The sequence below is a fragment of the Hippocampus guttulatus genome, chromosome 16 (assembly GCF_054856545.1).
Source record: "Hippocampus guttulatus isolate MCC_2025c chromosome 16, RoL_Hgut_1.0, whole genome shotgun sequence".
In the NCBI taxonomy this organism is placed as follows: domain Eukaryota; kingdom Metazoa; phylum Chordata; class Actinopteri; order Syngnathiformes; family Syngnathidae; genus Hippocampus; species Hippocampus guttulatus.
Window position 1 is genome coordinate 420,079 of NC_141276.1, and position 27,208 is coordinate 447,286.

Here is a 27,208-nt window from a genome sequence, read left to right on the forward strand (position 1 = left end):
AATGTGAGACGGACGCGCCGAGCGCTAGCGTAGCGGGGCGACTTCTTTTTCTTTAATTGTCGCCGATTTCATTTGACGTTTCAATCGAGCCGCTTCAAAAAATTGGTCCGCACAGTTATTAGCGGTGGACGGATTGGATTATTTGACTGATAATGGATCTCTATGGGCAAGCGAGTGAATTAACCGCTGACGCCGTGGCTATTTTTATCACGTTTCATCATAGACGGCACCTGAAGCCTGCGGGGCTTTTTTTTTTTTTTCTCCTTTCTGCGGAAGGTGAGACAATCAAAGCGGTGTCGGTCAAAATGGAGCAACACAATGGAGATGTCAGCTGAGAGGGAAGGCAGCCATCTGCGCTGCCCCCAAGCTCCCTCCAGTCAATTAAAGGATGACATCTTGATCGCTTCCCTCCTCTGCGCGCTTCTGGAGCAGATGAGTCAAAGCGTTTGGAAGCAAAAAGGAAAAAAAAAAGAAATAAAAGCCGGGTCACGTCTGGCTTTTCGCCCTTGCGCGGGGTGCGCCGATGCCCGCGGTGAAAGGTGCCGTTCACCGCGGGCCGCTAGTGAAGGCCAGAGGGCGTTTGTCGCTCGGAGTGTGCGTGCGCGCGCCGCTACTAAATAGGTCGCTGTGACGGGTTGGCGTGCGAGTTGCTTTCATGCGGACGGGCGGGAGGATCGGCTCCACGTTCCAGTCGGCGTGACGCTCCGCCTCCTTTTCGAGGACGGCGCGCGGGAGGACGACTGGCCAGTTCATGGAAGGCGGCCGCATGGAGCTGGGTCAGGATTCGCAAAGGACCGATTCTGCGCTTCATTCACGCTTTTATCTTGAAAGGGTGCGCATTTCTATTTGAGTCATTTCCTCCCTGTCGCGTCGATGGAAACTTACCGCTCGCTCTCTTTGCTGAACTGCCCCCGGCCGACGTCGTTGACGGCGCACAGTCGGAATTGATAGGAGCGCGCGGGGACGAGGCCGCCGACCGCCACCCCGTTGGACTCCGGGTGGATGTCGGCGAGGAGCGCCGTCCACGGAGCGTCTGGCAAAGAAACGAAAAAAAGAAAGAAAAAAAAAGTCATCCGCCGACTTTGCTCCCCCCCCCCCGCCGGCTTCGAAGCGGATCCGCTCACTGTTCTCGGACACTTCCAGGATGTAGCGGATGAGCGGGCTGTTGCCGTCAAAGGCTTGAGCCCACGTCAGGTTGATGGCGCGCTTCTCCGTCCTGCTCAGCACCGCCACGGGGTTTTCGGGCGCGTGGGGGAGTTGCCTGATCCGCACAAGAAGGAGATACTAATAAGGTCAAATCAAATCTTATCGATGAGGCGTTTCAAAAAAAAAAAAGCAAAAAGGCCGCACACCTGACTCGGAGGTGGGCGCTGCGGGAGTCGTTCCCGCCCACGGAGGCGACGCGGCAGGTGTAAGTCCCGATGTCGCCGGACCACGTCTGCGAGATGTGGAGGGTGCCCTCGGCGTCCAGTCGCAGGCGGGGCGACGCCTTCACGTCCAGCGCGGAGCCGCTCTTCTCCCACGCGTAGCTGCGGCAAAAAGAAAAACGCGTGCCTTTCGATAAAGCGACGACACGCGCGACACTAAAACCGATCGCCATCCATCCGTCCATTTTGGGAGCGGCCTTATCCTCACGATCATTACTTTTGATCGGCGACGAATCATTTGGCTACCTCGTTGAGAGGACATTTGGCCCTCGCCGACAGGGAGCGGATGATCTTTAGTTTCAATCAAAAGAAAACATTTGGGAAAGACAACGATCGACAATTTGCACATTTTCGGACACGGTGCGAACCGACCCGATGACCGAATCGTAATTCGCGTCAATTTGAAATCAGGTCACGTCTTTGAAGAAAAGCGCGGCAATGAAAACGGGCTTTTTAACCCGAGTCAGCCATCGTTTGACAAACTAATCGAGCAAAGGCTTATTTAACGATGCCCCAAAATTGTCTTATTGATTCAAAAAAGACATCAAAGCACAAGTCATCCGATCCGCCGACCGCATATGCGTATTGCGCTTGAGCTGTAACAAAGCCACGGCGACGGATTACAATCAGCTAATGCGAGCGCACGAATTGAGCATTTGAAGCCGCAAGCGGTGCTGGCGGCAAAGAGGCGTCTTGATACGTTTCCACTGTCGCATCCGCACGCGACCAGCGCGGCGCTCCCCTCGGAAGCGCAGCAAGCGGGGACGTGCCGGTGATTAATTGGGACCGTCGGGGCTCCGCGGCTAATCTCCTCGCAGTTGCGTTTAATTAAAGGCGCCGTCTGAAGTTATTCCTCCGTTTACCAGCGCCGCACGATCGATGGCGCCGGGCCCGCAGGTGACAGACGCTCTCGTCGCCGGGCATCGTATGCGACGCGAGTGAAAGAGTTGCATCGTCCCACGGGTCATCAGAGGGTGGATCGACGCCGATGAGATCGGCTGCCGATTTCACAAACTCGTTCAACGGAAAAAAAAAAAAAAGAAGAAGACGACGACGACGGCGACGAAGCGCCAGGCAAACTTCTTTTTTCTGGGTTACCTGATGCCGACGCTGGGGTCGTGGGTGACGCCGCAGGCCATGACCGCCTTGGTCCCCTTAATGACGCTCTGGTCCTGCGGCGGCCTGGTGATGCGGGTGCGGGCTGAGAAGAAGAAGAGAGAAGGCAGAGTCGATTGATCGGACCGTATGGCATTCTGGTTCAAAAGCGTGCCTTGGTTCAAACGAGTGGCCTATTTTACGTTCCCTTCTTCAATGACGGTCCAAGTTGAAGCCCGAGAAGTCAAAACCGCGCCGCGCAACACGGTCACACTTCCCGCAACATCTGCTTTTGGAGAGTCGCACCCCAATTTGGTTTTGAAGGTGCACCGAGGGAAGACCTGAGCCCACGAGCTTCCCGGAAATGAAGATGGAGATGCGCTCTTAGCTTCTACGGCTAGCTGAGGACCGGCTAGCTTTGTCAAAGGAGCCGTGAATTTAAGATTCGAGTCCGCTACGCCAGTTTCCGGTGCCGGCCGACGCCCGGCAAGTGAAGCTGCGGAGTAATACGTCACACTCGCCGAGCGACCGACGAACCGGCCTCGTAGAAAGAGGGAAGACGTCGGCGTCGACGGCAGCGTATCGCGGCAGCCGACAAGGGGCTTCGGCACGTTTAGCCGTTTAAAACACAACGCTTCGGACATCCGCGCGCACAAATTGACGTTTTCCCGCTCACCCCACACCACCAGGTCGGCGGAGGCTTCGTCGATGCCTCTGGAGTTGCTGGCCATGCAGGTGTACGTGCCGGCGTCGGACAGGTGGGACGGACTGATGAGCAGGCTGCCCGACTCCAGCAGGGTGAACCTGGGCAGCTGCACCGAGCCGCTGGCCAGGACGCGCTCGCCTGGAAAAGGCGGTGAGCGCTTGGAACGTGACTCGCCAGCCCCCCCCCCACCACCGTACAAGTTCTTCAAATGATGAGCCATCACGTGGCAGGTACAAGCGATGGGACTCGGGGGCAGGGGGAATAAGAGAGAACGTCAAGGAGCGGACATTTGAGCTGCGCACCTTTCTGCCAGGTGATGGCCGGCCGCGGCGCTCCGGACGTCTCGCAGTGAAGGATGACCGAGGTGCTGTCAATCACGGCGCTGTCGGCCGGCCCGGCGGTGATGTTGGGAGCGATGCCTGACATACGCGCGCACGCGCAGAGAGAGAATGAGGGAGGAGGGAGGCGACGCACCTAAAAGGAGCGGCCTCCCCGACAAAGCAGGTGGCGGGCAAGAAAGATAACAGAATGCCGTCTCTCGTCTCTCGGGGTGCCCCTTCCGCACCGGCGCCGCTGCGGGTGTCTTCAAGTAGAACTTGTTTGAAGGGGGACGATTACGCGACGTCCATGCTAATTGCCGTTAGCACCACGGCGGACTTTTGTTCAGCGGAATGACATGGCTTGTTGGCAAGTTGTCGCACAACGGGTACGCATCTGGATCCAGAGCCACTTTTTGAAAAAGAAGACTAAACGTCGGCGTCCAAAAAATGTCTCCGGGCCCGGACGGTTTGATTTTGGGCAAGCGACCGCCCCATGGAATAAAACGGCCTCGTTTCAACACGGCAATTTGAGCTCGTCCCTTTGAACCGCACGAGGGCCACGGCGAAGTCGAGTCCACACCTTGATCGCGGGGAAATAAAGCCATGCGAATGCTGGCCTGCATTGGGCCCGCCGCTCATGAAAAGTAAAGAAAAAGGACTGACTGGTGACAGCGAGGTAGGTGCTGGTCTGGATCTCTCCGGCCAGGTTGCGGGCGAAGCATTGGAACATTCCCGTGTCGTCGGGCAGGAGGCCGTTGATCTGCAGGCTGCCTCCCGGCAGGATTTTGTACCGAGGAATCTTCGAGGGGCTGATGGCCGCCGCGTCCTTGTACCACACCATGTCTGGCTGAGGCGCGCCTGCGCCCGCCCCAGAAACAATATATATATATATATATATTTTTTTTTTCTGGTTCTGATTGGAATTGACGGCCAGACGAGACGCAAAGAGAACGGACCTCCAGCCTGACAGGGGATGTCCACCACCTTCTCCATCTCGGCGGTGATGTGGCTCGGAGGCTCTTTCACAAACAAGGGGTATTCTGGAACGAGGGACTAATCAAATCAGCAAATGCCAAAAACCGATCAAGATGACCGCAACTTAAAAGTGACGGCCTTCCGTATTTCCGCAGCAAATCTACATGTGGCGCGTCCGTCCGTCTACGTCCCGAGGCGCGGGACGGAGCGGCGCCGCAAGACGACGGTGCGTACCGAGCACGTGCAGAAAGGCGCCGGCGACGGCCGTGGGCGCGCCGCTGCCGCGCAGCGCCGCCTCGCACTCGTAGTAGCCGCCGTCGCTCGCCGTCGGCTGGCCGATGACCACGCGGCGGCCGAAATCTCGGACGCCCGCGTGGATCGCCGCGCCGTCTTTCCTCCACGTGATGCTCATCTTGACCAGCGGTCTGCCGGGCGACGGAAATAAAGTCACCGACGCGGCCTTGAATGCAGAAAACCGATCGAAACACATCCGCGCATCTACAGACATGGAAAACAGATCCACACGCACGCACGCGGACGTAGCAAATGAAAACCGAATAAAGCTCAGCTGTTGCGGTAGGTTGTTTCTAGGTCTTTCGACAGGTTTTGTGCAAGAGCGGTTCTTTGAAAATGCGGCTCCCTGTAGCTCCTGAATTTGTTTCAAATGCGTGCGTGTGTGTGCGCGTGCCCCACCTGGCGTTGGCAACGCACTCCAAGATGGCTTCGTTCCTCCCCGCGGTCACGCTGGTGTTCTTCGGGGGGACGATGATAGAGGGGGCGATGGGGTCTGCGGGTCCACCCACATCTAGCGCACGCACACAAAATAAAATCCATCAAACAGTCATCGGGTGAAATGAAGGGGGCGTGGCTACAGTCAAGCGGCCTGACATCTTGTCACTATTCCCAGCTGCTATGAACGTGGCCTGTCTTTGCACCCCCCCACTCCCCACTCCTTCCTCCCGGTCTCGCTCGCGTTCCCCTCGGCGCAAACCCCGTTTGCCGGGCCATGCGTGAGAAGCCATGATGCGGCCTCGTTGACACAAGCATTCAAAGCGTGGATTGGCCGCCCTCAATCAGCGATCCCTCTCCTGATCTCGTCTCATTTGCCACCGCGCCTCTCCCAAATCCAAGGATGTATTTGAGGCGACTGTGTCGACGTGTCTCGTTTGATGCCGTCCAGAAACAGATTTTGCCTTTCCAAGCGACAGGAATGACAATCTGCCGCGCAGAGAAAACCGAAATGAATAAAATGTGCTGTCGGATGTGCTGCTAGTGACAGGTTAGCATTATCGGCGCATGAAAGGGTGAAAGCTACCACGATAAGCTTTGACAATTGCCTATATTTTAACAGTAAAGTCATAAAACCATTTGTACGCATTTCAAAGGTGTAATGCATCCGGCGCCGCGCCACCGTTGCGCCTCGCGGCTTGGCGCAGTCCCTATACCAGGGGTGGGCAAACTTTTTGGCTGGGGGGCCGCATTGACTTTTAAAATTTGACAGAAGGGCCAGGTCAGCACGAGCTATGGTACATTAAAAACAAACAAACTGCATTTGTTGACAGTCCATATCTAGGTACTAGGTGGTCGAAAAGATCCCGCGCCCCCCCCCCCCTCCCCGTGTTCTGCAACTTCAAGTCAATGCGCCACCTGGCGGTGAAATGCCGGTCATTACAAGTTCAATTGAAATGAATGCAATCATTCACATCGAACCTTAATTGTGGACCGACCTTCGGCGGGCCGGATTAAAAGGACCAACGGGTCGGATTCGGCCCGCGGGCCGTAGTTTGCCCACCTCTGCCCTATACCCAGGCGACCGTCTGCAAAAACGGCAAAGCTCAGCGTTTCGCCTTTATTTGGACGAGGGCCGCGGCGTGACGTCGGCAGCGAAGGGCGCGCTTCCCCGTCGCCGCGGCCGTCAAGCGAGGCACCAAGATGTGCGTCGGCCGCGAGCCGCGGGTACTCACTCTCCACGGCGAGCGTGACGGGCTGACTGGTTTTGTTCTCGCCGTTCTTGTCGTTGACGGCCTGCGCGTAGTAGCGTCCGGCGTCGGGCGCCACCGTGGACAGGATGACCAGGGTGTTGTCCAGGGTGATGGCGCTGAGAAATCAAGATGACAGGAACGGGCAATTAACATAGGCGGGTGGTCCGGGAGCATCTTTTGGCTCATCCTTGACACATCGAACCACAACAAATAACCCAAAAAAATGCAGTGCCGTTGCTTTGTGTGAAAATGAAGGCAAGAAGAAGAGCACATTTTTTTGTGACTTGGGTCTTGTTAAAAAAAACAAACAAAAAAAAACGCCACCGCTTTTTTTTGGTCTACCAATTGGATGTGGTAAAATGACAACTTTATGAGTTGCACTCCTGTCTTGTTATTCCCCTGCCAAAATGTTCCATCTTAACAAGCAAAGCTTCTTCTTCTCCCACGAGCAGCTAATCCCCCCCCCCCCCCACCCCCTTGTAAACAGACTTCATTCTTACAGTCCAACATCGCGCTCGGAGCAATTATTTGCTTTGGAGAGTTAATACACGCACATGGGTCCACATAAATCGATGCCTTGCAACAGATGGCCGCTAATTGGCCAAGCAGATGCAGTTCCCAATCAAGCAAAGGCACACAAACATACTGGAGATATTTTCCAAACCGCTCTGATGGATCACATGAGCGGCCTGCCCAAACGTGCTTTTTTTTTTTCTTTTCCTTCACATTCCATTGCAAATCTTGAAGAGCGGGAGAAGAAACAACGATTGCAGTCGTCGCCATTCCATTGCCTTTCGCGACCGCCTACACGAGGACGGCGGGATGCCGTTTGGGGTTGACGGTCTCATGCCAGAGGAGCCCATTAAATGGGAGCCGACGCTAAGCGCACAGCCAGATTAGGCTCGACAAAACTGCCGGCATCTGCCCGATCGCTGCTGGATAAACAAACACAAACACGCGCGTGCGCCAACGTTGACGTCTACGCTCGCGCATATCAATGCGGCTTAACGCCCAGCGAGAAAACAGGCGGCGGAACGCGTCTCGTCGGCAGCCTCGGTCGCGACAGTCAAGTCGGGCTGCGCGGGCGGAGTTGCCGAAAAAAAGAGAAATGCGCTCAAGCGAGAGCGCTTTGAAGACGGGAACAATATGGCTCAAGTAAAATTGAAAAGCGGCCTTTCAAAGTATTGCACGATTCTACCAAGTAGCATACAAGATGCACGCCAGTGTGATGACGACTAATTGGCCAAAAGAGTCCACAAAAGCTTTCCAAAAGGGAAATTTCCAAATCCATCCTACTCGGTACGGGCGAGCGTGTGGAGCACTCTTGCGGCGCCCTCTTGTGGCCGTTCCACGCTCGGCCGGGAGAAGGCTCTTCTACGCGAACCGCATCCACGTCGGTCCTCTCCCATCCCGTTGCGCGACGAGCATCCTTGTCCGTCCTCTCATATGCTTATTTTGAACAAAGGCCAAAATTCAGCCACTCGGAAAGACGCGCGTGGACACATCGGCACCCCGACCCGGCGGAGACTGCGAGCCCGCCAGTCAAACGCAGCGTCGGCGGAGACCCTTTTGTCCAATTGGTTCCCCCGCTGCCGGATACGCGCGCCGAGCCTTCAACCGATTCGCTCGCGCGGCCGACGGGTGCGCCGGAATAAGCCGCCCTATCCCCGGGAGGGGGTTCGGTCACTTTCCGGCAAAGGAACAAAGGCAAGCAGAAAAGTTGAGGGTCGCTTACATGCGGCTGCCGGAGGGGATCTTGCGTCCGTCGCGGAACCACGTGATCTGAGGCTTGGGGAAGCTGTGGATGCGCGGCGCTGGGATGAGGGCGCCGTCGCCCTGCGACACCGTCTGAGAGCGCCGGCCTTCCGCGAAGCCGCTCATGTCTGCGGGCGGGCGCGGGGGCACCAAAGGCGTGCGCGCGTTATTGCGCCTCTGTGCGGCCTTTGTCATGCTAATCTACATACGTCACAGTGTGCGTGCGCGCGCGCGGTGTGGACATTGCAGTAGCGTGTGGTATATACCTTGTTGACATACGCGCCGTGTGCTGCGCATGCATCTATGTCTCATGAGTCTGCATGTATGTTAGCATTTGTACCGTACACGCATAGAGTGCATATTAGTGTCTGTATATTGTACCGATATCACGTATGTTCAGCCCATAGTATATTACGGCCTTCCACTGTTGCAGCGCATGTAAGCAGTCATCGTCAGTACGCATTGTGTAGTATGAATGGGAGAAAAAGCACAAGTACGAATGCAGGGGAGAGAAGCGGCGCACTTACGGGCCACCCTGACTTCGGTGCTGCACTGCATGATGGCCCCCACTCGGTTCCTGACGATGCAGCGGTAGTGGCCGGCGTGGGCTCGGTCCAGCGAGGGGATCAGGTACCTCCAGGCGACGGCGCGGCGCGGCGCGGCACATATCAGAGCATCGCACGATACGCTCGTCCGCCACCGTCGGCCGCATTTGTCGCGGGATGCCCCGCGTTCAAAGTCGCTGGCTTTGGGCAGCGTTTACCGCGAATGCAGAGCAGCAATTTGGAGCGGCGCCGCCGGCGCGGTGGAATGGACGGATGGATCGATGGGGGAGGCTTTCGCCAGTAGACCGTTTTGACTGCCGAAACTACAAATTCTCGGACCGCTACAAATGAACCCCGCCGCTTGTTGCGACCGACCGCGCGGTCGCCGCGGGCCTTTGCGATGCTCGGCTGCTTTATTCCGCCGCAAAGGCTTCGATTCTCTCCAATTCTAGACACTCGCAGAACTCGGTGACACACGGTCGGCACGTCGAGCTCTGCGTCGGCTCTCGTCCGTGTCTTCCGCAGCCTTGCTCTCTGGAGTGGAATTTTCGAAGATCGAGACTTTTACTTTCCGACTTCCGCGTCCCCGTGTTCCAAATTCCGCTCCGTTGTTGTTTGAAGGTAAAAGGATGCGTAGTTGCAAATAAAAATACTCGTTACAAATCTTTTTTTTTTCCTTGTCAAATTGCGACCTCGACCCTCGTCAACACATCTTGCTTCTCGTACTCGAGCTCAGTTGAGACGATTACGATTTCAAAGCGGGAAGCGAACGACGGCAGGCGGAGAATGAAAGTTTCTCGCCGGGCGCGGAGCCGTTGCTCACCTGTACTCCAAGGAAAAGCGCGTGAGCTCTGTGCCGTTGTAGATCCACTTGAACTCCAGAGGCCAGCTGCCCTCCGCCATGCAGGTGAGGACCAGGCGGTTGCCCTCCAGGTGAACCTGGATTTGAGGGGGCTCCATCTTGAAATAAGGCGGCACGTCATCTATTGGACACAGAGTGGACGCGAGCTAAGGACGTTTAGCCCAACGCGATTGCGGCAATGATCAGCAAATCAGGTCTCCGGGTGAGCCATTTCCACCCCCCCCCCCCCCCTCTGTCGGCTGCACCGATTGAGAGTGAGACATCCAAGGTCAGCGGAGGCGCACGCTGCCAAAATGCGCCCGGAATAGTGGCGGGGAAAGGCGGCTTATTCTTTTATTTCTCACGGATATGTTTGGGCCAAAGAGGCGGCGAGGCCCAATTTGGCCAGAGCAGGGGAGAGTGTCAACGATGCGCACGCATGGACGGACACGGACGCGCACGAGGGGGTTTTGGCAAGAGGGAGCCGCAAAGCTGAGGAAATAATGGAAAAAGTAGAATGGCTCTCAGGAGAGCGCAAGACCATCGCCGAGGCCCGGCAACTCTCATTTGGATTAGCTCCAAATTCCACACCGTCATTTTGACACCCACCTCCCGCGTGCGCATGCATGTCGCTGTAATGCCATGAGAAAAATGACACCCCTTCGGAAGCTTGTATTCAAAGTTACAACATGCGCTTTCGGGCGAGAACGGTCCATCCTATCACGGAGCCATTTTCGACAGCTTTTATCCCGCTCGGGGGCACGGGTGACAAAGACGCTCACACTCTGCGCTGAAGACACTCGGGAATCGGTGACTGTCGGAACAATCTGTCATCCAAATTGTGCCAATTGCCCGCAGTCTCGCTCCTTCGCGCTTTCCAAAAAATGTGAAATTGTCCACTGTGGTCCAAGGAAGCGCCACACAATCTCCACTGACGATGACGATAAAAGATGATCTATCTGTGAACTAGCCAGCTTTAAATTCTCTTAGCCAGCTAACAAGATACAGTCATTAATTAGATGGCTACAGAGATGGGCCAATAGCTAGCTAGATTAGATGGCTAGCTAGCTCGCTAGCTAACTGTATTAGATAGATGCAGAGATGGATAGATAGAGCTCGGCCCGATTGAAGAATGCTAAAAATATCCCGTGCATGGGGCAAAAGGATCAGGCAAGTGAAGAGGTGTCTGTAAGGGATTGGAACGGTAGGCCTGCTTAACAAAAACACAACGTTTTCCCGGTCTTAAAACCTCTTTCTCTGACAGGATGACTTATGCTTTGTGCCTGCCGTTATTTATCTTTATAGTTCCCTAATGCAGCCACGTTATATAGGCTCCCTTCCACACGCACACACGCACAAACAGCCTTGAAGGTGAAGACGAAGCGCTTTCATTTCACTTGATGAAAAAGGCCTGATCAGACATATTGATCCGTCTGCTTGGCCAGCCGTGGGCGACAACGAGCTGATCGCGCTGGTGTTTAGTCGCTGTGTGTGTGTGTGTGTGTGTGTGCGCGCGCGAGGCTAATTGGAACTTGAACAAAGAGTAAGCCACCAAGGCCCACGGCAAGCCCGGTTGCGAGCACGCATGGGGCGATCCGTTGCTGATTGCCGGAAGCGCTGTCTCCACAAATAAGTGAGCACCTTCAGATTTATGGTGGTGAAAGCAGAGGACGGTGCGGTGGAATTGGGGATACGGGGGGGGGGGGGGGGGCCTCGCTGAGCCGTAACGCCGGTGTGGCAAATTGAAGCCGATTGCAACTGTAAATAAGAATGAATGTGCACCTCTGTGTGTCACACAGGCAGTCAGTCATGCACACAAATGGCCCCGAAGACTCCCCAACGGGAAACTGCATTTGCGTCCAGCACAAACGCACCGCTCGCAAAACGCGGACATGACACGCACTACATTCGGCGGTGTGAGAGTCGGGCCGGGATTTATTCATTTAACTCGCCCAAATGAAAGGCCGCCGCCCCGTCCGAGTTGCATGTTCACCCCTCATCGGAACGGCTCTCATCAGTTCATTCACAAAGCTAGTTAAGACGGGGTGCGGTCAGCGACACCAATGGGCAGCGGGATAGGCCTCAACTCACCGGCAACCCTCCTTCATTATGGTTCCAAAAAAAAAACGCGCCGTGGTCGTCCTTCCTAACAGTGAGGTGTCCGGGGTCCACTTAGAAGGCCCGCCGCCCGCATAAATGGTTCCTTGCCTCGTCACGTGTTCAGCGAACGCCCTATTTCCGATGTCTCGTGCCCGAAACCCCCGCCCGGCTCCAAGCTGGGTTTAGCGACATCTAACCGATGCGATGAATTGAAGTGTGGCGTACAGCTCTGTGATTCTCACTGTGAGGTCTGCGTGCGCGCGTGAGAGTGTTTGCGTGCGCTTAGGTGCGCCGATGTGATGCGGCGGCAGCACAATTAGAGGCAGACAAACGGAGATTTAATTAGAAGTGAAGACGGGAGCGCGAGGCCACTCAACGGGCAGCAGATTCAATTATCCGGACACAAATTTCACCCAGCGGCGCGCTCCACAGCCGGCGGCTTCCCTGTTCTGGAATTCTCTTCCATTGCCCCTTGGAAAAGGATCCCGAGACTGGCAATTTGGATCGACTTGGAATCTGCTTTGGTCATTTTCCCCGACAGTAGGCTTCCATCCGCTCATCTCATCTCATCTCCTCCGTCCAAGCCGTCGCGTGAGTCGCCGACAGTCTCGGAAGCACCGAGGGACGTCTCGGCCACAGGAGCGGCAGCGCAATTAGCGCCGGGACCGGCGTCGATGAATAAATGAAAGCAGTCGCTAAACGACCGCAAGCAAGGAAGAGCGATTTAAAAAAAAAAAAGGGGGGGGGTGAAAGTAGCGCTGGGGAATAAGTGTTTGCATGCTTTTCTTCAAGGCACCCGAAGGTTGGAAGCGGGCCTGGCTGAATTTAGAAAGTAGGGCAAAGACTAATGGAGGAAAATAAACAAACGCACCGAAATGTTAATTCCACGGGGCCCCGGGTCATTAGAGTTAATACCGCGTGCTATGCCATCTGCCGGGGTTGTTTACACTAGGCGGGATAATGAGATCCTAATTAGTCGACGTATAGACGGGGAAACGTTCTTTCACACGCGCCGGGACGGAGACCATCACCCGCAACGTTGCCGAGTCGAGCGAGAAGAGGGAGCCGGCGGCCGCGTTCTCCGCCGCCCGCCGCATATGCCGCCTGCGCAAACGCGTCTTGCGGCCGTCTGGCTGCGGCGTTAAGGACCGAGTGCCGCGGCCCACTCCTTTTTCTCCTCGGCCCAATCCCTTTGAATCTCCCGATCGGAGTACCACTGCTGGCATGCTAAGGGCATTTTTTTCCCCCGTTTGTTTAACCCTTGGGTCCTTGAAAAAAAAAACCAACGTAATTTACGGGTTTTACAATATTTGCAAATGCTGTACGTTGTGCTATACAATTTCTTTTTTTAAATGCGTGTGGCTGCGCGCGCACGCAAGGTATCAGGGAGCCCGGCGTTGTAATATATGCGCCGCCGATTGCGATTCTTATCGGCGTGGCAGAGTGCACCGGCGCCCGAGCGGCGAGTGGCAAACGCAGGCAGTAAATGCTAATAGCGGAAAGCCGCTGACAGCGAGGAGACGTATTATCTGCTTTTTATTACATTTCCACAAGCCCACTGACTGCCTGCCTGCCGGCTGGGCCCAGGTGCCAACCGACAGCGCACGGGACAGGCGTTTCCTGTGAAGTGCATCACCTGCTAAAGCGGAGGAGGCGATGGGGCTTTTATGCGAACGGCTTTATTTTGCTTGTTGCCAAAAGGCCGCCTCTGGAGCGCGAGCGCGCAAAGAGAGGAAAAAGGAGCCCTTCTCCAACAAGTCCAGGACGGGGTCACAATGAAGTGTGCTTGCAAAAATCGGTGACTTTTTCCGAATGCTCAGGCCCCAAACAGATCATTCATTCGATGCCTTTGTACCGCCTACTGCTGCAGGCCAAATGATTCAAGTCCCCTTCAATTCAATCGAAGGAAGAAAAGCAATTTTTCTGTCCAGCGCGCGCCCCTCCCCCAGCCCACCCCCCAAAATACTAAAACAAAAATAAAACTAAAGAGCGCACCTTGTTTGAGACTTGAAATACTGGCACCGAGTCATGCTGGTGCCAACAAAGCCATCTAACGTGATGTTTTTCTAATTAACTTCTTAAGCCTGCACTCCAGCTAACGTCGACTGTTTTCCGCCACGACGTTGGCAGCGTTTCCATTCGAGTCAAGGGGAGGAAGATTAAGAAGCGTCCGTTTTATAAGTGCGTTTAAAAAAAAACAAAAAACCGAGGCAAGGTTAGCTCTATTTTTGAAATCCCTCCTATCCAAATGCACAAGGTCTGTATACAGCATATATGAAAGAAATGACAAGCGCGGGCAGTTTTCGTGTCAGGCGCATCCGGGAGGTTATCGTCAGACATTGCATCAATTGAAACACTGCAACTCCATCTGCCATCTTCCGTTAATGTATTCAGCGTTTTGTTATTGAAATGTCCCCGCCGCCTCTGCAGCTCCTCTTAAGTGCAACAAAGAACTCCAAAAAAAAAAAATATATATATATATATATATATAAAGGGGGCTCGGGGGGAGTCAATCGTTGGCAATTCTGTCAACTTTCCCCGCAATTCGAGGACCTCCAAAGCGGAGGAATTTGAGCGTCGCTGCCTGCAATCAGCGGCTAAAATACGAGCTGTGGTGGAGCCACGAAGCGGGGGCAGCCGCTTCTGGAGGCTTAATGCAGCCCTCCGCAAAACAAGTTGCATGATAGCCTGTTATTTGCATCCCCAGCGCTAAACTTCCACTTTGGGGGAATGAATCTGGCCTGAAATGAGCAGCTGAGCGGGGAAGCAAGGGAAGAGCCACGTTTTCCTCTCCCTGAAACTCCCACGCACGTAAACGGACACATCCGGTACATGGGAGCAACTCCGGAAATTGACATTTGGGTGCAGGGCTGCATTCTTCTCAATTCGTTTCGTTTTCCTTTTACAAACATCGACCCCCCCCCCCAACCCCCCACCCTCCGCAGGGGCCGGCTGCCATCATTCACTCTCCTCTGTGGCAAACTACTATCTTCCTCTGCCAAGTCTTTTTTTCCCGCCTCAGCTTTTGATGCCAGCCATCGGGTGCCTCCATGCCTGACCGCTTTGACAGGCCGCAGATTTGAGCGCGGCGAGTTTGATTCCCCCCGCGGTGCCGCGCTCTGGCAGCGGGGTCCGCTCTGCAACCGCCGGCCGGAAAACCCCCAGCCACCGATTAAAAAGTCATGAAGGCTTTTAGAGGGGCCATGGGAGGGCTGTGTGTGTGTGTTGGGGTCCCACTACGCTGCATGAAATAGCCTTTGTTTTTCCCTCTAGAATATTCATGAGACTGCGAGTTTGGAGGACGGACTTCCACTGCGCACTGCTCGCGTGGCGCTCGGCCGCGCGAGGAGTGGCGGGCACCGCTTGTGATTCCAGAGCCATTCATTGCCAGGGTCCCACTCCAAAGGGAGCAGCTGAGCGCAACCCAAGGTTGGACGTTCTCGTGGAAATCCTCGACCTCCTCGCTATGTTGAGGGCGGTGGGCCGACGGAGCCTTTCCTATTGGAGGAGGAGCTGAGTTTTGACTTCTCAAATGGCAACCGTTTCAAAAAATAATTGCAATGCTGCCTCCCGCCCCCACTTTGGTCCTACCCGATGGATCATTGCAAAAGGAGGAGTCACGCACATTCAAAGTTGATAAAGATCCAAAAGAGCTTCGGGAATTTCTGTCCTGCGTGCAGTCTTTCGACGGCGACAAGTGAGAAACGGCGGTCGAGGAACGAGGCCTTCTTTGAAGATCAATGAAGTTCCTAATTCCGATGGCAAGGAGGGGCTTTATCCTGGCCCCGACCCCCCAGCCCCCGCCAAAAACGGACGGTAATTACTGGCGGGCGGCTGCCCGCGCGTGCAATGAGAGGACGCGCTGGGAAGCGAGAGCCGCAGTACCGCCGAGGATTCGTTCGGCGTGAAGAGCGGCGGGCGGCCGCGGCGTCGCCACCGAGCATCGAGCGTCGCCGGCCACTAATGGAATCCAGAGCGCCTTGCAAATATTTAGAAGAGCCGGGAGCCGCCAGGCGAGCCCTTTCAATCCGTCGGACGGTGGAAGGTGCGTGTCAACTTTGGCAAACGGATCAAATCAGTTTCGGCGAACAGAAGAAAAGAAGAAGGAACGGTTTTTGTCTTTCACTCCCAAAGCGAGCGCTCGCCCTTCCCTTGCCTTCCATCCCATCCGGCCGACCCTTGCGCTCCCGCCCTTGCTTTTGCCTCCGCACGCTTGTCCGGCTTTGACGGCGCCCGCAGACTCCCGGCGGGCGCGGGAAGCGAGCGGGGAGACGGCTTTTCGTGAACAACGGCGGAGCTGCGACAGGCCGCCGAAAAGCCTGCCGGATAAGCTTCCGCTCAAGTCTTAACGGGCGGAACGTTAAATCGACGACGGCTGAGGGAAGCCGGCCGATACTACGGCTAATGGGATCGAAAAACAATGACGTTTGAGTTCATCGGGAGGCCGGAAACAAAAGCGCGCACTCGCCGCAAGGATGGTGCGGGTGGCTTTCGAGGTGACCGTTTCCCGCAAGGTTCCAGACGGTGAGGGTACACTTGGGTCTACGTACGGTATATTTTATCCTTGGTCAAGCAGAGAGAAAAGGTCCAAAAATCCTCTCCAGAGCGACCGAAGGAGCGAGACACTATTTGAAGAAGCGGTGAAGGAGAATCGCTGCGAAGGGACCCGGTCGCGGGCTCCGAGAGCAGAACTCTTTCCCATCACGATATCAGACGGAGAAACAGACAGCCCGGATCTTTCGTCTGCCGTAAGCGGCGCCGTTTGAATCCCGCTCGGATCAAAGCGAGCAGCCGAGCTTCGCCTCCCTTTCATTAGTGAACCACAGGAGACGGCGGCCAAAGCCTCCTTCTTCTCCAGGCCTTTCGGGCCGGGTTTCGGCGATCGATAGCGGTCCGCCGGCTTTGGCCTAAGTGCCCGTGTTCCAATCGCACGCACGCGCACGGAAGCCGAACGAGGAGGAGGCGGGAAGAGAAACGCGCAAAAGCTCATTAAAACGCCCTTTGGTGTTGGGATGAAGCAAACGACGGTGTTCTTTGTCAAGGTTGGGCCCCGGCACGGAAGACGAGAGGAGCCTCAAGTCCCCCAGGCTGGCTGCAAAACATGAAAGGACAGAATGGGGATCAGGCGGGCCGACCGAGCGGCGGAGCGCAAGCGGGGGCCGCCGGCTGACTTTGCCGCCGTGATTCACAGCATCTTCTTAATCACCGGCTAAACCCGCAGAACAATAGAACGCACGCACACGTGGCTCCTTATCTCATTTCGACGTGTGAGCAAGCCCTCCTCCATCGAGGTGATCGAGATCTTCTCACCGACGTTCCTCTAATCCGCCGCAGGTTGTCATGTTTGGTGTCTTTCCACCCCAAAAATGCAGCCCCCCCTCCCTCCACAAAGCTATGCATGCTACATGGCTAAAATTGGAAAATATTCCATCATCAACTGTTCACTCCACTCATTTATTTTAATTCCCTTGTACACGAATGAATACATTCAACACTGACATTGATTTAGAACAACATTTTCAATGGATTGAACGAGTCACCACTTGAAGGCTTTTCAAAGAGCCAAGCCAGGAAAATATAAATAAAAACATGAAAAAGTGCATTCACACTTGAAAGCCAGTTGCCAAGAAGTCTTGCCGCATGTTTCGCCTTCGCCCCCCCCCCCCACCCCCCCGTGCATGCATCCCCTCTCAATGAAATGCTTGGCACGCATCAAGCGTAAGCAACAGAGGAATTATGATCAGCGTGAGCCGCCATTTACGGTGACACGCGGTGCGGTGACACACGGCGCGGCGCGGCGCGGTGCGGCGCGGCGGAACCCCCCCCCCCCCCCCCCCGCCGCGTCGTCCTGTCGTCGCGGCTCAACGAAGTGAAAGATCCGAATCAGCTCACTCGAATCTGACATTCACCCGGACACATAATTAGGCACACCTTGCCATCACTGCAATAGAACGCCATCCCGTCCATCCATCCGTCCATCCAACCATTCTCGAGATTTGACATTCTCAGATGGCCGAGCCACCTCATCTGGCTCCTCTCGAAGCGGCTCGACTCTGAGCTTCTCACCTTAACTCATTCACTCCCAAAGACGTTTTTAAACGTCTTTTCAGACTTGGTCTAGAATTGGCCGGTACTGAATGAGTCAACTGTCAGGGAGACACCCTGCGGAGGAAACCCATTTCGGGATCTCGCTCTTTTGGTCACAAGCCACAGCACGTCGGCGAGGGGTGGAACGCAGATCGATGGCGAAATGGAGAACTCGGTCAGTTAAGTTCAGTCACTTGGTCGGTCAATCGCTTCTGGGAGTGCACGTTTTCGAGGGGCCGAAACATGTTTTTCATCCCAATATTTCAGATAGTTCTAACTTTGCTGGTGTGCTCGCAGGGGTTCGTGGAAGGCGCATTCTTCTTGTACAAACATGGCCCGCCCCCCCTTGGCTTGGCGCTTGTTTGGAGACTCGGTAACACGCCACCCCGGGGTGAACGCGGGCACGGCTCGGCGTGAGGCCGCCGAGGGACTTTCTTGAACTTTTCTTCCGCCGTGCGCGGCCTTCCCGGGGAGCGCCAAAAGAGGAGACGACGCCACCGGCCGCTGACCTTTATCCGTGCGACAGAGCGGCGGGGGTGCGGCACGGTTTACCTGACCGACATCTCGGGAGGGCGGTGATCAAAAGGTCTCTAATGGCTCGCCCGCCGCGGCCGGGGGATCGCCGCGTTTGGCTGTTTACCGCCACTAAGTGCCGGCTATTTATAGGAGAGCGACTCGACGCGCTTTTATCCGTCCGTCCCTTTTCTGCGGCGCCCGTCCTCATTAGGGTTGCTCGGTGACTCCGGGCCAGGGGGGCGTGCCGACTCGCGTTCGCGCTCCCATTTCCGGCTCGGGCGCCACCAAGTGACCCGAGAGTGCAGACCTCGGAGCCCAACCCGAGTCCACCTTGAGGCCAAATTAGCATGACGCGGGCAAATCCGTCACCGAAGTTCAAATTGTTCCCGTACTTTTTAAAGATAACGCTCGGCTATTTTTCTTTTGACGCCGGTATGCTAATTAGGAATTTTAAACGGTGACCGGTTTCCTATCAAAATCGCCTCCGGCCGCACACGTGGCGGCGTGCCGCAAATGAACAAATCAATGTTGCGATGAGGATAAACGGCGCGGGGAAAGCCCCGCGGTAAAATGGCCGGGCAATGCTACGTCGCTGTGACTTCATTACGGCAAATTGCGGATGGAGCTCCACGGCAATTCTAGTCATGGAAATGGCCTTTCTAAACGCTTCTTTTACTTGCTTTTAGAGCCAAGGCGTGAGCTCTTGAGGCAACGTCGCTCGCCTCTGCGAGTCGCGAGGCGCATTTGTCACTCGCGGCCGAGAGGCGTGGAAATGAATCCAAAGCGGGCGCGCGGCCCCCTTTCCCGCCGTCCCGGTGGCGGCCGGCGCCGTCTCTCCATCGCGGCCAATCTGATAACGGGATGCGAGAGGACGTCGTGTGTTCCTCACACAAATCCCGCCTGTAATCCCTACATTGTTGCCCATCTACTTCCGTCGCTGTAATCTCCTCACAAGTCCACGGCGTCCCCCCACCCCACCTCCGCTGCAGCAAATCCAGGGGGCGAGAGACAAAGGGAGCCCGCCGCTCGGGTCCGGCCCGACGGAAGGGCGTCGACGGTGCCGTCGAGCGGCATTTCGCGCTTGTCGCGAGTCAAAGGAGAAGCGTCGCCGGCGGCGGCGTGACGGCCCGACTGGGACGAGGCCGCGGAGGGGGGGGGGGGGGTCGGTGCCTCCTCATCCCATTGGACCGCATCTCCTGAAAAGTGGAGGACGAGCGGAAGGAGGAGATTGAAGCGTTTTGAAATAAACGGATGATGTGGCGTTAACTTTGATCCAGGGATTAATTCTCCTCCTTTCAAATCATCCACGCGGTCAGCGGGCGTCCCGCTTAATCTTGTTTTCTCCTTGACTTTTTGCAACCCCGCTTCCCCGGGAGCAGAGCCCAAGCTCGGTTGGGGCAATGAAAAGCGATCGCTGCGGCCTGCACTTCCTCCGCCGCAAGCGGATACCGGCGAGATTGCCGTCGCAGCGGGCGGTCGCGGCTCCCGGCCGCGATGTCGTGTCGTCACGCGGGCGTTTGACGAGGCGCAACCGGCCCGTTTCCGCGCCGACCGCAGCCAACAGATGTCCGGCATCTCTGGCGGCGCGCGCGACGCCTCGTTGAGCATGCAAAGAGCTGCCAGAGCATTCGTGTCCACAAAGTTCAGCGGAGGCCCGGATGCAAACAAGTACGGGGGCGGGGGCGGGCTTGCGCAGAGGGCGCACGCGAGCAATTCTGACTGACGGCGCTCCGTCGGCCGGATTACAGACGCGGCTTTCGCCGTGAACTCAATTGCGTCTTTCAGAGGCTGACGTCCCCCAGTTAATTGCGGCCTTTCCACACCAGGGAATTATTTGCACTTGCCGATTCCCGGGCCGCGCGTACTTTGTTCCGCGCGTGCAGACCTCATCGAACACGAGGCCGGCGCGGCCCGGCGCGCTCCTTCCTATGTTGCAAAGGACATGGCTCGGTGTTGAAAAGGAATCGCGGCCTCAAAGCGGCGGCGCGAGAAAGGAGGCAAAGTCGGCGGCTCCGACTCGACGTCCGTAACGGTCGTCTAGCGCGCTCTTTCAAGTGCGGCTTAGTTCCGGGGACATATCCAGAGCGACAGCGCCGGGATGACTCGCGCGGCGATTAAGAGGTAGGCAGAAAGGTCGTGCGGCGCCGCTGGCTCACCATCATGAAAACGGGAGGCCCGCAAAAGAGTCCGGCATGAGTTTGAGTGAGGGGGGGGGGGGGGGGGGGGGCGAGCCGTTGCTTTCAAAGCGTGAAAGGCGTTGGCCGGCTTTGGCTTAGGGGCTGCCGGCATGCGGACGGACGGCTGCCGCTCGGCAAGCTGCCCTCGGAGCGAAAAAAGGGCTAAAGAGGCGGCCGTCGCCCCGCCGGCTTCGGTCTGCTAACCTGCGCTGCATCATTGTTTCCTGCTCTTGTTTGCTCCGGCGCTGATGTTGACCAGCAAGTCACACCGCTGTTTGTATTTGTCCACATACAGTCTCAGCTGTGAACTGGCTGCTGCCAATGAGCTAGCAGAGTAAATAAGTCCAGGGGGGAATATTTACCAATCATCTCATCAAACTTTTGCCATGGTCCGGTGGGAATCATGTGTTCTGAATCCAAAGTACTCAAAGGAAGGTGATAAGAACGCCATGTCCCCCCCACCCGCAAAAAAAAACAAAAAAAAAACGCCCTACTTACAACAGTCCAAAAGGGAATGAGTCACTCAGTGCCGGGGACAAAGCAATGATTCCCTTCATGTTTGATGATGAAGCCCATCTTCTCATCTTCTCATCTTCGCAACTCAACGCCGTTGCTTCCGGCGACGCTTGGCACTGATCTCTCAAGCGGTGGCGGTGACACGATTTCGCAGTAAGTCTCGGTAAGACCGCGGCAATTGCGCTTTGCTCCTCGGGTCTCTCCGGCAGGGATCGGAGAGGGCAGGAGCGAGCCCGAAGCTCAGCGGCAGGAGCGAGTGAGGGCACCCTGCTGATTAAGACCTGCCAATCACGCTCGCCCCGACCAAAGACGGAGCCCCTCTCTCACCTCGGCAGGCGGAAACTGGCCGGCCAGAGAAAGTGTTAGGGAAGGGAGGCGGAGGCAACCCCGGGCGGCATCCGGCGGCTCTCCGGGGCGGGGGGAGGTGCGGGCTCGTCGCCGTGACACCTGCCGCATCCGTACGTCGCCGCCGCCCAACGCCGAAACGGCATTACCGAGTCGGGCCATCTTGAAAATCTGCGTGCGCGGCGGGAGGGAGGGAGGGACGGAGCAAAAAGAGGAATACAAATCTCAAGCCTCCAACCGTTGCCCGGGTAACGAGAGCAACCCCTCAACCCGTCGTCTCCTTGAAAGGAGAAGGCAGACGGCCAGGTCGCGGTGACATGTTGCTCCGTCGGGAGGATTTGCGAAGCGCGCCGCAAATCCCCATTGTGCCGTCATACTCCCGCGAGCCCGCCGATTCGTACGCCGCAGATCCAAATATCGCACGCCGGTCATCCTGGCGACTGTCGTTTCGATCGACGCCGTCAAGAGCCCGTCGTTTGCCGAGAGACCAAATCGGACGGCGTCTTACCGACATCGGCTGCTGGCGTTTTGTCATCGCGAGCGGCGCGGCGACTCGCCGGCTGGCGCGTCGGCTTCGCGGTCAGAAGGTTCCGGGTCGGGATCTGCGCTCAGTTGGATTTCGTCTTCGATGGCGCTTCGTCGCACAAGAGCCGCCGGACAGACGAGGAGGTCATTTTCATCACGCCTTATTGGAGGCTGCGGAGTCCACTTTGTCCAGAGCGAAACATCGATAGATTGGTTCCACTTGCAAAGCGAACGACGTTGGCGAGCGTGCTCCTCCAAAAGCCTGGCAGCGAGCTCCCATGCTGTGCCGTTTGCACGTACGCGGTCCGCTTCGGGCCGCTGAAAACATGGTGGAGCATCGACCGAGAGGCATCCGGCCTCCTGCGTACAGAGAAAAAGTCTCGGCGTTTGGGGGCGAAGGCGGGCAAGTCTCGAAGGCACCTTCCGCTGATATTGCCTCATTTAGAATGCGGCGTGTGGTCTTGCGAAAGGCCATCGATGCGTTCAAGCCAAATGTCAGACTGTGGAATCCCAGCGTAGTTCCCATGACTCATGACTCTGAAGGAACGCGAGAGAAGTTGACTCACAACCCCCCCCCCACCCCAAAATAAATCAAATAAAATCCTCTCGCATTAAAGCAAACCAGCACTACCCTTTGATCCCGAAATAATTCCGAGAAGAAAGCCAGCCAAGCCAAGCGGCATTTTCGACGGACTGTGTCCCAGGTGATAAGAGGGCGAAAGCCCCCCCCCCCCCCCGCACCTTGGCTCTAATTTCTGCGCCACTTTCATCTGGCGTCGTGACACACGGAGCGAGCGGCCAAAAGCAATAGCCGCCAGATCGCATCTCTTACGCTAACAAGCTTTTCACTTGGGGATCTCATGCGCTCCCTCCTTTTCTCATCCAGCTAATTAGGGACGGAGCGAGCAACGGACCCGCAGCTCTCTCTCTGGCTTTCTTCTTTTCCATTTTTTTTTTCATCCCGCTTTGACTTGTAAACCCAGCTCACTTTCTCACTCTCACGCAGCTTCAAGTCACGCCAACGATTCCCATCGGCCACGCCGGGTCCAGTCGCGCCGCTCCTGCCGCGGCGTCCGGCTCAAGGCCGCCGCCGCCTCTTAATCCCATTAGACCGAAGACAATCAATCATCCATCCGGCCGTGAGGATCCGAGAGCTTTCAAAAGGTTAGCTCGGAAGATTTAAGGTCACCCATGTGGACGACGGGAACGCCTCCCCGCGTCCCCCCCGCAAGTCCCGGCAAATTACTGCTGCGTGACGCTCATGGATAGAGCGAGAAACGCAGCCGGGAGACGGCGCGTTGCCGGCACCAAGAATTCCGGCCACGGTCACCGGTTGGGCTTTTTGGGGATTTGGGCCGCAATGTTCCGTCCTTAACTCATTCACTCCCAAAGACGTTTTCAAACGTCTTTTCATACTTGGTCTAGAATTGGCTGGTACTGAATGAGTTAATTGAAGCTTCACCAAAGCGTGTCACTGGGAGCTTTGTTTTCGTTGGTGAAAACACAGTGCAAAAAAGATCCCCTCCAAAGGCAATTGAGTGGGCGGAGTCATCATTTCACGGAAGAAACAAAAGGATTCCAAGAAAAGAGTGATGATTTAGTCCCGCCGCTATTGCCGCTGCCGTCTTCAGCTCTCAAGGTTGTTGGGCCCGCTAATGAGCTCACTTTGATGGGTTAGGCACCGCCTAATCCGGTTCGGTCAGACGCGCCGGCCGTTTTTCTCAGCGCCCTTAAACGCCCCGCCGGCGCCCGGCTCAAGGTTGGCGCCGCTGCGTCCGTCACGGACCCTCGGCGGGGAACGCTCGCCAAGGTTACGTGCGTCTGCGCGTCACTCATTAAAAGCCTCGCGCAAATCTTTGATCCAATGCTGCTGCCCGCGATTCAAATTTGAATAAATAAGTCGGGGGGAAGGAAAAATACCCAAGCGGGCCTGGGGGGGGGGGGGGAGAAGTGTGACACCCAAACTCAACCGCCTGACAAACAACATCTTGGATCGTTGAGCCGCAACCAATCAAATAAACAACTTCAATGAATCAATTAAAATCGGCGAGCGCCGAGGGAAGCGGAGGAGCGCGTTGGCGTATTCCTGTTTACCTCTCACACATTTTTCTGACGGGTTGTCCTTTTAGCGAGGTCACACTTTCGAGTTTGGTGAGATTCTATTCCACGTATATTTTTGTCATTCATTGGCCGATCACTCGGCCATTGCGATTGTAGTTTGTCAGACATGAAAAAGGGTTACTTTTCTATCATGATCTCCGCGTCTACTTAAGTGCCGAGTGCGAGGACTTTTGCCACCCGTGTAAATCGGCAACGTAAATGGTGGAGGCTATTTTGGGAGACCGCGTGTTTGCGTTTGTGTGCGCGCGTGTGTGAGAGTGGCCCCGGGGGCGAGACGTTGTTGTGTCCGACGGTGCGACGCGTTCCATCTCCGGGGACCACCATTTGCGCTCTCCCTCATCAGCGGCCAACTGCAACGACAGCCCCCCCCCCCCCGATTTGAATTTTGATGCATGAATTCATACTCGTTAGCCCTCTGCGACATTGGCGACGGCGTTTTGATTTGATTCGATTTTTATGCGGGGAGGCTGGGGCAATCCGCCTCCTCTCATCTCCCCAATTACCACCGCAGGCAATCACAGCCAAAGGTGGCTGGTGTCAAACAACAATGGCCTCTGATGATCGACTGCACGCGCATCCTCATTTGGCCACATCGCGCAAAGAAAAGAAGGCCTCGAGCCCCCCCCCCCCGCGCGCTTTCCCCACGGGAACGCGCGCAATAAATTTGACATGTGAAAATGCCAGCGAGTCCCTTTTCGTCCCCCGGCCGGCCGCAATATCCTGCCTCCTAACACCTCCCGTCATCCGGTTGGCCGCGCGGCGTGAACGCGGGTCGCTAATGAGCGCGATTACTCATCGCACGTACATAAGATGCAACTCGCCACTTCGATTCGCCGGTTAGGACGAACGCCAGGAAGAATTCGCGCTGGAGCGCTTATGCGACGGGGGCGGGGCTCAGATCTGACGATTTTGTGATTTTCTTTGTCGGATTTGTTAAAACGCCCATTTGAACTCAAAAGCGGTCAAGGATAAAGACTGTGCCTCGAGTTTCGGTCCGGTTAAACAGTTTTAACAAATCTGAAATGCGTGCCTATTTCAGCGTTCAGTCCCATTCAAAATCCGAACAAATCCTTCCGGAAGGTTTTTTTTTTTTTTTCCCCCCCAATAGATTCTCACGTTCCACTGTCCTGACTTTTCACAACAAGGTGAAGCAACTGCCGTTTGCCAAGATTCCAATCCCGCTTCTGGAGCGTGTTTGGAATGTTGCGAGCGTTCTGCTAAAGCCGACGCCTTTGCTGCCAATCGTCGAGAGCTCCCGCATGTTTTCCGCTCCGAGCATCCACTTTGCATCCCCACATCGCTTTGGCCTCAGCGCCTGCTGAAATAAAGCATGCGGGCTGCGTCACACGAGGCTTTGCATCTTTTTTTCATGGCCATTGTTTCTCCCCCCCCCCCCCACCACCACTTTAAATCAAGAGCACAATGCATCGCCGTCACCGCCACACCCCACAGCAACCCCGCCATCCCAGCGTACTTCACTCTGGACAACATTAATAAAACAAGCCTTCAATGATGCAGAGTGCACTGCCACGTCGAGGCTCGGAGCAGCGGTGTGATTAAAGCTTTTAAACACCGCCGGCTTTTGCCATTGCATGTCAGCAGTGCCGCGCACGTGCGCACACGCGTGCGCGGCTGCCGTTCTCGTGGCTATTCCTCGCTAATGCGGAAAAGAAATGCGGCGTCCACTTTACAACATGCATCGCTTCGGACTTTGAACTTCCACCGAGTGAACTTTGAGCTTCCAGCTACGGTGACGGTCACGTCGCCGTCGTGCTCCAAAGTCAAGCATCATAAATCAGGGTAAAGCCATCATATGGATGTGACAGAAATCTGATCGGGCTGGCCTCTCTCACGGGGGGCGGGAGGGGGGAGACATCGTGTCAGTCCAGAGTGCCTTCACATGTCCGCCTCCTCTCCGGCGGAGGGAGCCAGCGGCCGCGGTGGGGGCGGGGTGGCGGCGTGTGGGACTGAACCATTGTCAGAGGCCCTCCCGGAGCAGATACGCACACACACACATACACGCCAACGGGGGGAAGCGAAGACTCGTGTTAGTTTAGTTTCACCAAGACGAGAGAGGACAGAGGCGGCCGTACTCGGGACATGGCAGCCCCCCGCAGAATTGAACAGGCTGCGTCTGGACGGCCAGTGACAGCAAATCTCACTCGGATCACCCACGGCGGCGCCGATTGCCACTGACATTTAAATCCCCCTCACTCTGTTGCAATGTTTGGTGTATTGTTGGGGGTTTTGTCTTTCGCCTTGCATTTATTTCTGCCTGCCTTGTGCGTTTGAATGGCCTTCCGCTCGTTTCTCCTCTCGAAATGCGACTCGTGGCGTTTTCGACATGTCCTTCAGAGCATGTAAAACCCCGGCCGATTGCCTTGAACAGGCGGAGCACGCCAGCGGAAGGCCGTGTACCCGCTCAGGTCAAATGGAATCCCTTTTGTCATGCTTGCTGAACTCGGATTTGTTGAAATGCAGAAACATGGGGGGGCCCGGACCATCCGGCGTGAGCCATTTGAATATCGGGGGTTTCATATTTGGGCCCCGATAGAAACGCTTTGAGTGGGGGAGGAGGGGGGGCGCGATTGGAACGGGTCAAATGTGTGGGTTGTCGATCGTCAGGTCCGGCAAGAGCATTTCGCTTTGTATTTTCACCAAAAGTGTCCGTTTCAAGGGTTAAGTGTGGCGGTGGGCCAAGTGGAGCGGAGGGAGGCCGCCAGTCCGTGTTTGTGCTCAATATGGGTGCACTAATCCCGTTGATCCCCCCGTTTGAGTGTCAGCTGTTTCCTAGCTACCGTCGGATCCCCAAAGAATTTAGGATTCAGGCTACTGTTCATCACTCTCCTTTTTGCCGCCGCCGCCGCCGCCCTCCCCTCTACCTGCTCACAATGACCGTCGGAATATTCCTTCAGGTTCTTTTTTGCTCAAGTTGTCTTTGCGTTGTCTAAATGTTTGCATGGAACAGCCCGAGGGGGTTTTGCAGACAGACGCACGGTCCAAAAACGCTGCCTTGGAAAACAATTCCTCCTCTCCTAGGATGAGAGTAATGACACCGTTTTCAGAGTGCTTTTTCGAGTGACGCATTGATGAGGCAGCGCAACGTCTTTACCCCCTTGTCGAGATGTTATTAGACAAATCAAATGAGCGGAGACGGTTTGCATCGTGCCCCCCA

At 55.9% G+C, this 27,208-nt stretch overlaps 1 protein-coding gene across 2 annotated transcripts in view; it reads right to left on the reverse strand.

Moving 5' to 3' along the window:
- The window catches only part of LOC147192250 (protein sidekick-2-like), a 50,852-nt gene that overhangs the window by 17,478 nt on the left and 6,166 nt on the right, over positions 1-27,208 (reverse strand). For both annotated transcript variants that reach the window (XM_086133971.1, XM_086133972.1), the window contains exons 2-15: positions 9,629-9,788; positions 8,788-8,894; positions 8,241-8,388; positions 6,488-6,621; positions 5,217-5,328; positions 4,758-4,948; positions 4,505-4,588; positions 4,212-4,406; positions 3,531-3,647; positions 3,199-3,366; positions 2,526-2,628; positions 1,353-1,529; positions 1,125-1,261; positions 886-1,033 (exon numbers count right to left, since the gene is read on the reverse strand). In XM_086133971.1, coding sequence (XP_085990097.1) covers positions 886-1,033; positions 1,125-1,261; positions 1,353-1,529; positions 2,526-2,628; positions 3,199-3,366; positions 3,531-3,647; positions 4,212-4,406; positions 4,505-4,588; positions 4,758-4,948; positions 5,217-5,328; positions 6,488-6,621; positions 8,241-8,388; positions 8,788-8,894; positions 9,629-9,788 — 1,981 coding nt within the window. The remainder of the gene's footprint in view (positions 1-885; positions 1,034-1,124; positions 1,262-1,352; positions 1,530-2,525; positions 2,629-3,198; positions 3,367-3,530; positions 3,648-4,211; positions 4,407-4,504; positions 4,589-4,757; positions 4,949-5,216; positions 5,329-6,487; positions 6,622-8,240; positions 8,389-8,787; positions 8,895-9,628; positions 9,789-27,208) is intronic.